The sequence below is a fragment of the Mixophyes fleayi genome, chromosome 9 (genome assembly GCF_038048845.1).
Source record: "Mixophyes fleayi isolate aMixFle1 chromosome 9, aMixFle1.hap1, whole genome shotgun sequence".
Lineage (NCBI taxonomy): Eukaryota > Metazoa > Chordata > Amphibia > Anura > Limnodynastidae > Mixophyes > Mixophyes fleayi.
The window spans coordinates 63,749,500-63,762,992 of record NC_134410.1 but is presented as its reverse complement, the minus strand read 5'-3'; the positions used below and the strand labels follow the sequence as shown (position 1 = coordinate 63,762,992).

Sequence of the window (13,493 nt, the reverse complement as noted above, 5' to 3'; positions counted from 1 at the left end):
TTTTTACGCGCAATATTACCATATTAACATTCTCGGCCTGCCTCTCGGCCTTCAGTCACATGTAAATATTATGCAGCTTTAGGCAGTCCACCCCCACTAGGACTAATGGTGGGAGCACTGGCGGATCCAGGTGGGGGCGATCGCAGGGGCTTGCTGCCGACAGCTGCACACTGTGCAGGTCTCTTCAGTGGGAGTTAGTGAAAGGACCAATGAGAAACCGCAATGTCTGTGTTTGTGGCTTCTCAGTAGTCCTCCAGTAGTCTTCGGAAACGTCACTCAGCCCAGGTTTTCAGCTGGGGCTGTGAGATTAACCCTTTAACCATATAATATATATTGTTCTCCCGGGAAAATTTAGTCTCAGCTATGTTAGTCCTGCTAAATCGATTTACTTAACTTCACACGTTTGTATATTACTATACCGATTTTGATAATAAACTCACTCACCTAATCTGTGACTCGTTTTTGTATTACAGGTCTAGCTAGGGAAGCTGACGATACAATGTAAATCCATCTCTATTCTCAGCAGTGTTAAACATGTTTCATTTCCCAACAAATATCCACCATGTAAACCATTAAAAACATACCGACTTACAATATAAAGACAATTTTATTGCCAATAAGCTCTGAAAGACTCAAAATTATTCTTAATTTTTTTAATGTGTCAGTAGGACCTTTTTTTCCTCCTGATGAAAAATCTGGTCATAGGCATCTCTCATTAAAAATAAAATTATTTGAAATAAATAAATATATAAAATAAATATCATATACATTTTATAAATAGTTTTCATCCTTATGCACAGTATCTATGCTTGCATCTATATAACGTTCCTTGAAAACAGGAGCATTGTTAGTTCAGGGGAGTAAGTTCCACAGATTTGTATCTTCAGAAGAACATTGCCTAAGAGACGTGCAGGTCACCACTAGATATAGAAGGTGGTGAATTCCTCTGTCTTGTTATGTTTGAGATTCTTGCAATGGGACAGAAATGGTTATGTTCAATCATCCATCCTAGTCGGTTACAGGTGCTAAGTTGATATATATTCAACATTGCAATAAACAAAATTTGTAACATTCAAAACATTATTTTTGGCCTTATCTTAAGTGCCTACATCAAATACATATACTTGTGTGAATGATTAGTGGGTATGTGACTTGGTATTTTTATTTTAATATATAAAAGACACACACAGCCACAAACAAATGAAGCACATGTCTCTTCAGCAATCAGTGTGTGATGAGCGCCTGTCGTATGGCTCCTTGATGATGTCCCTGGAACAATGGAGATTCCATTGTTTTTCTGGGGACAATGGAATGCACATACCAGCAGACCTACTCTTCTGGGGTAATCCCATTGTGCCACCTATCTAAAAGAAATGTGCTCCATCTTTGCACACATACGCACATTATGGACCTCATTTAGAGTCGGACGCAAAGTCCGTTTTAGGCGCATCTAACCAAAAAACACTACCACGCATGTGCAGAAAGCACCAAATCCGCCTGCATCTTGGACGCAATTAACACTTGCGACTCACTACGAGAGAATGGGAGGAACGCGGAATTGTGAAGGCGTGACCATGTAAATACATCCTAGTCGCAGTGAGGCGCAGACGCAACACACGTCAAAACAGGGCTAAAGCTGTGCGGCAGGAATTAGGTGGCACAAGCAGTTAGCTAGCTGCAGGAACTACTTGCAGCTCGATAGGGTATTAAGAGTGGGACGCAACTGGGGTTGCTTGCCACTCATAATACCCTACCAAGCTGCGGCACACTCTCACTCCTACACTTCTTAAACGGACTTTGCGTCCTACTCTAAATGAGGTCCTATATGTATATTATATATACACACATATGTTTGTGTATGTGGTTAAGGAAGTATTTTTTGAAGCTGAGGAAAGCTACTAGTGAGAATAACAGTGTATAGTATTGCCTTGTTTGCCTATGTTTTAAACCGCAAACTAACAGCTCCCCACAGCTTCTAGTCATGTTGTGCTTGTGGAAGATTTCAGTGATAGTTCACAGTCGTTTAGAATTTTACATGTGGATTTCTAACATGAGCTGATTTGCAATTAAATTAATTAGAAAATCCCCAGGGTTACATATTTGCTAAACCACAGCACCAGTATGTCTTTTACGATGCACCCCTCTTATTTCACTTTGTCAGAGATTCCAGAAAGAATCCCGCATTAGGATTTTTTTTCATTTTAATAAAAAAGGAACAAATAAGTGATCCCCTTTGAATAATAATGCTCACTTACATTCAAGCACAGTACCATTACTCTCAGTTCAAAGCCTTTAGTAACAAACGGGCCATTAAAGGCCGTTACTCCTCAACTCTTCTCTACTGAAGGCTTTAACTCAGCCAATGTCAGGAATGGATATGTATATTGGGTTCCAGGAGACTGGTAACCAGTGGTATAGGTTTCTTGGTAGAGAATGGTACAAAGTACCTATTGTCTTATTATTTACAAAAGTAAGCATCTCTTTAATATAAAAAGGAAAAGTGGTCTATATTCGGAAGGCCCTCACTCTTCTTCCTAGATCACAAACCTTTTAAACTTGTCCTCTCACAATGGTTTAAAAGGATTGTGCTTTCAGTAATAGCGCTCTAGCCACAGTAAGAGTCTCTGGTATGTACATTAGCATCAGAAGCCAGCGGAACATCACCTATAGTGAAAAAGGTCCCTGTACATAACTGGTATTTTAGAAGAATCCACAGGTCTTGGGAGAAAATGTGAGAACTTCTGAAGTCTTTTAGTCCTGTATCCATCTCGTGGAGATCCATCTTTATTTAGAGCCACATACAAATGTCTGTCCGGATCCGTGTGTTTATATAAGGTGGATGCGTAAGTATTGTACCAATTTTCTTCAAATTGCTCCCGAAAAACACATTCCCTGTTCAGCTTCTTCTGTCAAATAGAAAAGAACAGACTGGTGAGGATCAGGTCACAATACGAATAACACATAATGAGTAGTTATAGGAAAAGTTATATGAAATGCACTTTCATTTGTAGTAGTACAATGTCTATAAAATCAATAGGGAACAATTTATTTTACTCTAGAATAAAAATAAAAATTAAACGTATTAAAGTGACTTTCATACAGGCGATACATGAATTACATACAATTGTTACTGGTAGCAGGTTAGGAACCCATATTTATTATGGTGCAGAGAAAGATGAAAGGCAGCGTTTCGGGGCACTCATATGCCTCTTTGCAGAAATTAAATGACATATTACCGCACATATTGTACTACTTAAGTTTCATATTCAAGCAAAAGTGCAATCAAAAATTTTTTTATTTTTTTTTGCTTTTTATAAAATAAATGTACATAAATGATACTGCATTAAAATGATTAACATTTACATTTTTATGACAAGGAAGGTTTCAAATAAATAAGAAAAGTAATATTCCAATTTATTGTCTGGAAACAGCATGGATGTATAAAAATATTGTGTACATTCAAGTACTACTACTCTTACTTTAAAACCACTACTGCGCCTTTCTAAGTAACACAACAGATGCTGTTCATGCCATGTAGAAATGTTGTATCATTTTTCAAGATAATCTGGTCACTGTGTAGCATTGTTCTACTTCTATGTAGATAGTATTATCTCCTATATACATTTTTGTCAACAGTTCGGGGTGACGGGGAGTAAATGAAAGTTAGCAAGTATGTTTATGAATAGGGGCATTTTAGTTTTAACTCCAAAGATAATCACAACCTACTTATTTTAGATATTTATTTTTCCAAAATGGGATTAGCATTTTGAGGATTGCCCTTTTCAGAACTAACTAAACCTGATATATTAATACCACTATTGGAATAAATCAGATCAAAACTAGAAACTTGCACCTGATTTATCAGCATAAATGGAGCAATTAGTCAAAAGTCAGAGAAACTTACCAATGATACACAGTCGCTATCTCCCTGTTAATAGTGTTAAAACAGCCCAGCCTGTTTTGCCTAGTGCCCTTTATTACTAGCAGAGGGATTACTACATGGTTTGGCCCCTGGTTTTAGTGGCAAACAATATATTTTACACTTGGTTTCACCATATGTTTTGGCCCAAGCCGCAGGCATCAACTTGGATGCGGTTTGAGATTTCAGACTCCGAATCACAGTTTTATAGGTACTGCAATTTGGATCTTAAGACCACATCTCAGGTGTGGCAATTTGTCAAATATATTCCATAGGTTTGACCTTTAAAGAATACGATGTAAATCAATTTTCGCCTATCATTTGCTCCCTGCAACCACTATCAGGAATGCAGGCAAAGGAATATGGGGATTTAAAGAAAGCTTTAAAGATCAGTATTAAAGTTCTATTGAAGAACCAGGAAGTCTACCTTCTTCTAGTACCTTCCCTATGTTGGAGCCCATGACTGTCAGGTACCAGATACCAATTTGGCATGGTAAGAGTTAACAACCTATGATTTTTGCTTGTGTTCTTCCAGCTGGAGCCCTGGGAAGAATAAAAAAATCCTTGACTTTTTCCTTTGGACTAAGAATGTTTTTCTTTTAGCGTTGCTAATTGTGTCTTTGATCATTTTAATAGGAAAATCTCCACCTGTACATAGATTTTTTGAAGATTGTTCCCTTATGCCTTGGCACAGACAGTATATGTTTTCAACATGAATTTTACAGCTTTGACATAAAAGAAGCTGGCTTGCAAGTGACACATCGCAGGGCCAGCTCAAATCCGCAGAGGGAAGAGAGCAGGCTATTGTAGAAACACATTTTTAATCATGAAATGACTACCATATGTATATATGTTTCTGAAAAGCGAGACCTCGCTTTTACAGACACCCCCCCTCCCCTAAAGTATAATGCAGACTGAATATCTACAAATACCAGCCTGAAATTGGGTATTTCTCTTCATTTTGTGTACATAAATAATATATATATATATATATATATATATATATATATATATATATATATTATTATAATGACTGGGAGGTGATATATGAAGACTCATCTGACATATGATGCTGACATAGGAAGACTAGATTAGCGCAAAGATTTCTGGGTTGCTATGGCACACCAGGCTGAGATGCTCCAGGTTACAAACTTGTTTACCCTTTATGTGCCAAGACCCTAGGTTTCGTAGTGGTAAAAAGTAAAAATAGTGCAGACATACTGTTTGGGCTCCTTTAGTGTATAATGATACTCAGTGCCATCACAGATCTTTGGCAGGGTTCAACAGACATGTGATGCTTATTTCATTTGTACACCTGGAACCGACCCTTGCCCTTTGCCGCTATTCTTGTTTCAATACCTGCTCTATTCAGAGCAGGGGAATCGGAACAAGGGGACATGTCGCTGGCGCCAGAAAAAAAGGTTTTTCGGTGCAGGCAGATTGGCCAGGCTTATGTTCTGCAAACCCTGGCTGGAGCACATAGAAACTAGACAGATTATTGCTTTCACTTTCTAAACTGTACTAAAGAAATTTAAGGTAGAATTCAGTTGGTTACTATGGGTTACAGCAGCACATTGGCTTAGTGGTTAGCACTTCTGCCTCACAGCACTGGGGTCATGAATTCAATTCCTGACCTTGGCCTTATCTGTGTGGAGTTTGTATGTTCTCCCCGTGTTTGTCTGGGTTTCCTCCTGGTGCTCCAGTTTTCTCCCACACTCCAAAAAAACATACTAGTTGGTTAATTGGCTGCTATCAAATTGACCCTAGTCTCTCTTTGTCTGTGTGTGAATATGTTAGGGAATTTAAACTGTCCGCTCTAATGAGGCAGGGACTGATGTGAGTTCTGTGTACAGTGCTGCAGAATTTGTGGCGCTATATAAATAGCTGAAGATGAATAGCTGAATGTATAAATCATCACCATGATGGTGATGATTTATACACACAGCACTATAATATTAAAGTCATCCAGACAATCAAATATGAATATCTCTTAAAAAAAACAACAACTTAGTTTTTAAGGATGGGTTCTGAACTTCTGGATTCTGACACTGTTGGATTGTGAGTAATCTTGCCAATGACTAAATTGTTTTAAAATTGCCTTTGTTCCGCTTTGACTGATGCCTGGTGCAGAGCTGAACACAACTTCAGCGTACTTCACAACTAAAAAAAAGGACACACAAAAAAACGAGTATTGCAGTCTATATGCTGAGTGCAGCTCTTCATCTGTAGCATGCGCACCAGGTTTGAGGCAGGAGTACTACTTACACCCACATATACAGGGAACTTGCCCAAAAAATTCCTCTAGAATTCTTCTAGAATTTAGTATGCTAGAATTTACTTATTAATTCCAGTGGGGGCAATGTCTTGTAAGGATATTACATTCTACAATAATTGTCTGGATGTTACATAATACAATAACACATATAGGTATATATACAGTGTGTGTATATATATATATATATATATATATATATGTATATATATACACACACACACATACACACACACATACATATATATATATATATATATATATATATATATATATATATATATATATATATATATACTATTCCTCCTGATGAAGTCTTGATTTAATAAGACGAAACGCGTTGAGGACTGTGTTTACTAGGAGCCTGCTGACGCTGTATCCAGCTACATGGTGGTGAGCCTCCATTTGAATTCAAACTGCTCCGTGTGTAACAAAGATACCCAAAAATGCTCTTTTTTTTATAGTTTTTATGTACGTGTACATCTGTATTGCTATATAAAATAAATGTGTTGCTATACAGTTTCACACTATGTGAGTTCATTCCTTTCTATAATCCTGGCTATTACTGAGGATCTATGAAGTATCAGATCTGGACCCTAAGTGCTGAGTGAAGCTTCCCACTAATCTGAAGGGGCAATAGAGCCTAATCTGACCCATGAAGACATCAGTTATATCTACAGATAAGCCTTAAAGTTTTGATATTTGGTACGCACAATATATTGTCTCGGTGTCGGTGCTTGAAAGTACTTTTCCTCTTTATTGATTCACCAATAATATCTGAGTGTTCTTATCCACTTGGTGTTTCTAATTCTACTTTGTGGTACATCTTTCTGTATTATTATATACAGTATTATACTATGTGGCGCCCCCTCCCGCTTATTTTGTTATATATATATATATATATATATATATATATATATATATACACACACACACACACACACACACACACACACACACACACACATATACACACACACACACACACACACACACACACACACACACACATATATATATATATATATACACACACACACACACACAAATTTTATATATTTTCTCTTTAAAGATGAGCTTTGCCATCATAAGCTTTACTGTACATGTGCTTGTTTTCATTTCACTGCAGGGGTTAAATTGATGGGAATACATTTAACCAGCTGCAAAATAAGGTACCTGTCATCCAATATCCAAATGTCTACAAATTCATATTTTTAGGTGCCTTTGCACACAAGAGGTGGGCTTCTGTTTGTAAACAAATTGCTAATATTTTATTAGCTTAACTGATTTATTCAAATGAAAGAATGTGATTGTCACAAGTGAACAGCTTGACTAAGTGAAAACTGGGTGAGGCTCTGTTGAAGTTCTAGCACAAGGGACATAGTGTTGTTTTGCCTGCTCTCAGATTTACTTATCTAACCATTTGTACAAAGGAGTTTGACATTTATGTTGGTGCCTAGAATACCATGCGGTCATCTATAAAGGGTTTGATCAAACAGTCACTGTGACCAACTGATCACCACACCACTGTAGGAGCTTATCAGTGAGATATATTAAGCCTTCATGACTCACAGTAAGTTAAGTAACCCTGTCATTTAGACTGCTACACCCAATTGCAGTCACTTCCCGGGATTTTAATGTGGAATTCAGCGCCATCACTGAATCTCAAATATAGAAAGTTCATCAGCCGAATAAGCCATGCTGACCCATTCTAGACTAGTATGAGCATCATCAATGCAAGGTTATACTACCACAGATACTGTTAAGTTGACCTTGCTGGTGGATGCTGATGATACCAACACACACTCTTGTAACAAACCCTTTTTTCATACACAATGATGTTGGCTATGTCTGTAGTGTTAAATAAACTAAAGTAGTTAAACAGGGCATGACATCATTGGTCAACACACAAGATTACTACATGTTAGTCTACAAGATACCAGTTCTACTTTAAAAAAATAAATAAAAAATAGGTCCCAAATAATTATTAAAGCTGGCCTGAGGCGTATTAAGGATGTTGGACATTGTGGCTGCGTTTTATCAAATTAGGCAAACATTATAACATGTCTGGCCAATCAGGTGACTGTCACATCTGATCAAAATACAATTTGATCAAACAAGGTGGATAAGTGATCAACCGATTACACACAGGGCCATCTTAACAACATTATGGGCCCCCGGGCAAAGCAGTGCACTGGGGCCCCTACACACACATATATATATATATATATATATATATATATATATATATGGATGTATAGAGATACAGATATACATATAGATATATAGAGATAGAGATAGATAGATGTACCTGCTCAGTGACCCTTGAAGGGTTTTTTTGCAGTTTTATTTTTTTTAGGATTATTTATTCTAATTAAGAGCCCTGCCTATGGGGCCCCCTTGCCCGTGGGGCCCCCGGGCACCTGCCCATCATGCCCAATGGAAAAGATGGCCCTGATTACACAAACAGGTGCAAATCACCAAAAGATATAGACATACACTGTCAGATACAGTCATTGGGCTTGATCTACCACATAGTCTGTTCATTTGGCATTTGGGTCATATGGCTGGATCAGATATAGTTACATTGTAAGTGAGGTTACAAAAAGACATATCTATTAAGGTCAAAGTTATATAAATTCTAGAAAAGCAAAACAAAATCCCAGAAACATCTGTCAATTTGATCTCACAAGGAGAAAACCTTGTTTTAGTTGACAACGTCTATGTTCCATTGTAAATTAGTGGTCAACTGGATTTTTCATATTTTTTATTTGAATGGATCGGAGTCTGATTAGTCATAATGGTCATCCGATTGGCCAGACAAACTACAATGTAGATTGAAACTGACCAAATTGGCCATCACCTGTGTAGACATGGCCAGTTTATAGACCTCTCATGCCACTTGTGGACCTTACATTGACTAGTATTTCTGCTTTTATGAAGATTGGGAAACAATCCAGCAAACATTTGTCCTTCTATTGTGCAATAATGTTTGTAAACTAGGAAAGTCATGAAAAATTCAAACTTACCGACCCATACAGTTCGCCTCTCTCATTCATGCCCAGGTACAGTCCAGAGTCCACACCACGGATACTGACAAGACCAAAAGCCAAGCTAATGAACTCCAAAATTCCTAAGAGATAAACACATGTATACTATGAGCCTTACATGGCAGAAATATAACAAAATGCTGCAATCTTTTAGGCAAACTTATACATATTGTTATACATTTTATAATAATGTATCACTGACAACAAAACACCAGTAAATAGGTCCCAATTTTTCTTGTCATATCCCTAGTGAGGATATGTTGTATTAAAATAATATTTAATATTAGATGACTATGCTCATGTCACTAACAAGTAAAGGCATGTATCAATCTAGACTGCTCTTCCATATATTGTCCATTGCTTTAAGGCTGCCATTTGCTGAATGTAGCAGATATCTCGTGTCAAACTGAATTGTTCTCTGTGGGGAAATGCACAAGAAATCAATGGGTGTTAACTCGAAGAAAAAAATAAAATTTTCTTGTGGTCAAAGCCAATTTCAACATTCTGTATTTCCCTATAGAAGATAATTCACTTTATTTGACATAAGATATATGCTACATAGTATAACCTTACTGTGCGATAAGTAGGTAATTTCTGCATTAATAGTTCGATTTGAATGTCCCTTTCTATTCCCAGTAATGTGTCTCTAATACGTCATTTTTATACAACGGATCAGTAAGTAAATTTACACCAAAGAAAATATTTTAATATGTTGTAGAGATCGGCTTTCTATCCCACCTTAACTTCCACTGAATGTCAGAAGAGCTGTGTTTACTATTGATAAGTTGTGCACTATGTGCTGTCATATTTCTGTGATAGTCCATCCTAAATTCTTTCTGTACATACAACCAGAGCTGGATTAACACAATGGGCTTTCTGGGCTATAGCTCATGGGCCTCGGGCAGCTGGGGAGCCCTAACAAAGATTGTCACTGTATGCCATTGCCTCCCATTCAGTCCTGTTAGACAGACACTGCTAACAGCAAATCTGAGGCTGTTAGCTGCCCTCCTGCCAGTGCACTGACAGGGCAAGAAGAAAGAAGTGCCATCTGAAGCCTGCAGAGGACCTGAAGAAGACATCAAGTAGGCAAGTGGTTTTTTTTTTATATATATTTGGGGGGAAGAGGAGGAGCAGAGGTGATACATTGGGACTGAGGGGGTGTGATTTGGTTGCGGGGGGACAAGGGCCTTTACAAATTATTGGGGGCCTTGCAATACCCTTATCCCATTGTCTTAATTCAGCCCTGCATACAACACAGTAGCATTTTTTTTTTTAAGGCAGCTCATTATGGCAGTCACCACTCAGCAAACTCTGAGGTTTTAAATAACTAACAAGAGCCAGTTATCTCTTTCAAGTGCATAAATAGATTAATCCAGGTGAATTTAAAAATATTTTAAAATAAGCCTCCATGTTAACATTCAATAATGAAAATATAAATCTGCAGACCAATAAATGTTAACCACACCTACCGGATAATTGCATAAATGCATTAATTGCAAGTATTGGATGGGCAGCTATTGTGCTCTACCAGTTGTATCTTGTTGGCTCACATTACAGCAAATATAATAGCGCAAGAGCTGCTTAACTTAAACCTTTAAAGTTTGCACAGAATGAGGCCTGCAGTAACTAATGTCCTATATGGAGTAATTTGTACTAGTACATCTGGTTTTTAGTAACCGGTAAATAGAAGATATGCATCTTGTTCGCCTCTGGCAAAGATTTTAAAATTATAATAAAAGGAAAATTACTGTTACACAGTTACATAAATAGTAAATCTAACCGGTATCATACTATTTTGGTACACACACACACACACACACACACACACACACACACACACATATATATATATATATATATATATATATATATATATGTATACACTCAAATAGAAACAAGTATAAGTACACAATTTAGCATAAACATTTTAAGTTGTTAAACCATAGTTCAGATGACAGTGCAGGCAGTCGTTAGAGGCTGGTGTTTTACACTTAATGCTATGCTTAACAGTGAGCTTACGCAAGCAAACAGAGCTTACGCAAGCAAACAGATGTCAAATGAGCATTAGTGAATGTCTAATGATAGTAGTTTGAAATCTAAAACTTTATCTACTATTCATTTTTATAACACATACAATTTTACACAGTACTCTACAAACACAATTGTTTCCCTGGTCAGTCAATACTCTGGGAGTTCTCAGCATATCAGTGTCCATAGCCAATGAGCCACTCTCTTCCAGATATTTTGCATTACGGAGGAAAACACATAGATTTTTGTCAAAGAATGAATGGCCATTAACTCTTTCTTATCCATGCAACAATGTGAGTGATTGTTACTGTGTCTTACACATACTTGCCCAGGGTTCCCTGCTCTCTCGGGTGTAAGGGAGGACCCCCCAAAATTCATGAGTCTCCAGGACTTTCCAGTAGAGTAGGCAAGTATGGTCTTCTTTACACTATAAAAGCAGCTTAGTCTGCAGTAATACATGTCAGGGCCTAACTAGAGTGGTATTAGGGGATCCATCCTCATAAATGGCTTTCTAGATTGGAAACAAATAGCTAGATACAAGCTTACACACACTAAAGCATTTAGAAATAAAATATAATGGATAGGCCGTGTCATACAGGGCCGTCGCTACCATTAGGCGAACCTAAGCACTTGCCTAGGGCGCCAATGGTTAGGGACACATAAAACATTGCAGAGTTTTAATGCTGCGGCAAAGCCCCACACAGAGCGTCAGCTGATGACATGAAGGGGAAGCAGCGTACATGTGAAGCTGGTCGGCTGATGCTCCTCCATGTTAGTGTTACAATGGGAATATGAGGCTTGGCTTTGATGTTACAAGCCACACTTCCAGTCCCAGAAGAAGTGGATGTTGTCAACACCTAGGGCCTGCTAAGATATGTAGCTGGGATAGTGGAGCAACACAAGAGGGGGGAGTGCAGCCTAAGGCACCCTCAGTACCTGCACCCGCATTGGTGTAATATTTTTTTATATGACCTTAAAGCTTGAGTTTACACCTCTGAAAACAACCAATACAAATTTTTACTGATTTGGGTACAAGCTTCTGGAAGCCATTATATTAACTCTTTACAGCTAGAAATTGATTTTCTAAGCTGTAAAGAAAAGGGCTGTCTTGTTATTGAATTTAATTGCATTTGCTTTTTTGAAATAAAGTGAAAATAGTCATTAAAAACATATGGTCATTTAGATAGGGAGTACAGGATGAGCATATAATTAGGCAGGGTACATCTTGATCCCAAATGCAAGAAGCAATGACTCGAAGCTCCGGCGCAGTAAGATATGAGGCTAATGATCTGTGCACATGTGTTCTAAAGTGGGTACAATATAATCATTAAAGAGCATTACTAGAGATAGCTGCAGGGAGTTCTCCTCCAAAAGAGGAGAACAATTTGTGCTATGATGATGCTTCTCACCAAATAAGCTTACAGACATTTTTAACTGTTCACCTTTAAATATCAAAGGTCTTTTAAGGATTCCTCTGTACTTTGGCAGGGAAATGACTGTCTAATGGCCAGAGTTGTAGTCTACTTTAAACCCAACTTGACTTTCTTTGGTTTTTCAAATGTACCCGATGCCATACATTCATTGAACTGGGGACACATCTGATCTTCATTTCTAACTTATGAGATCATAGGTCATATAAAGACAATAGTCCCCAAAACAAATCAGTCTTTTCCACTATTTGCTTTGCAAAATTGGAAATGGAAGGTCCCTTTTTCAAACTGCTTGACATAGAAACATTTGGATGTCACCACATCTTACATCAAACAACACTGAAAAGCCTTGTTGACATAGATCAATATAAAACTGTTAAAGCACAATGAAGACATCCTAAATGGCAGTGCCGTTTTACGAACCTCCTAGCTTGCCGGAAGCAATAGCATGAATCCCCAGGACAGATTTCAGAGGTTACTCTAAGAAGAATATGCTATTTACTGTACAGAAAACTCAGGGAGCCACTGACTCCATATGGAAGCCGTTTATTGGTAGCAATTTAAAGAAAACATAGTATGTGACATCCCAGACATGCCCCTTTGTACTCTTTTTCACCAGATGCAACAATTAGGCAGTGGTTTAGATGCAAATGTGTCTCCATCCTTTAGCTTAAACACAAGCACCGGAACTGGACTTATGGATCCCAGCTGTCTAAAGCTGGCCTTCAAGAAACTTCCCATTCAAAAGTATGACTATGTTCAGAGAGTCCTACAACCTAAGGATATCCCCCCTA

General features: G+C 37.8%; 1 protein-coding gene across 1 annotated transcript in view; it reads right to left on the bottom strand.

Moving 5' to 3' along the window:
• Window positions 1-618: 618 nt before the first annotated feature.
• FGF16 (fibroblast growth factor 16) overlaps window positions 619-13,493 on the bottom strand; it is a 30,955-nt gene continuing 18,080 nt past the window's right edge. The window contains exons 2-3 of the mRNA XM_075186024.1: window positions 9,221-9,324; window positions 619-2,906 (exon numbers count right to left, since the gene is read on the bottom strand). Coding sequence (XP_075042125.1) covers window positions 2,661-2,906; window positions 9,221-9,324 — 350 coding nt within the window. The 3' untranslated portion in view covers window positions 619-2,660. The remainder of the gene's footprint in view (window positions 2,907-9,220; window positions 9,325-13,493) is intronic.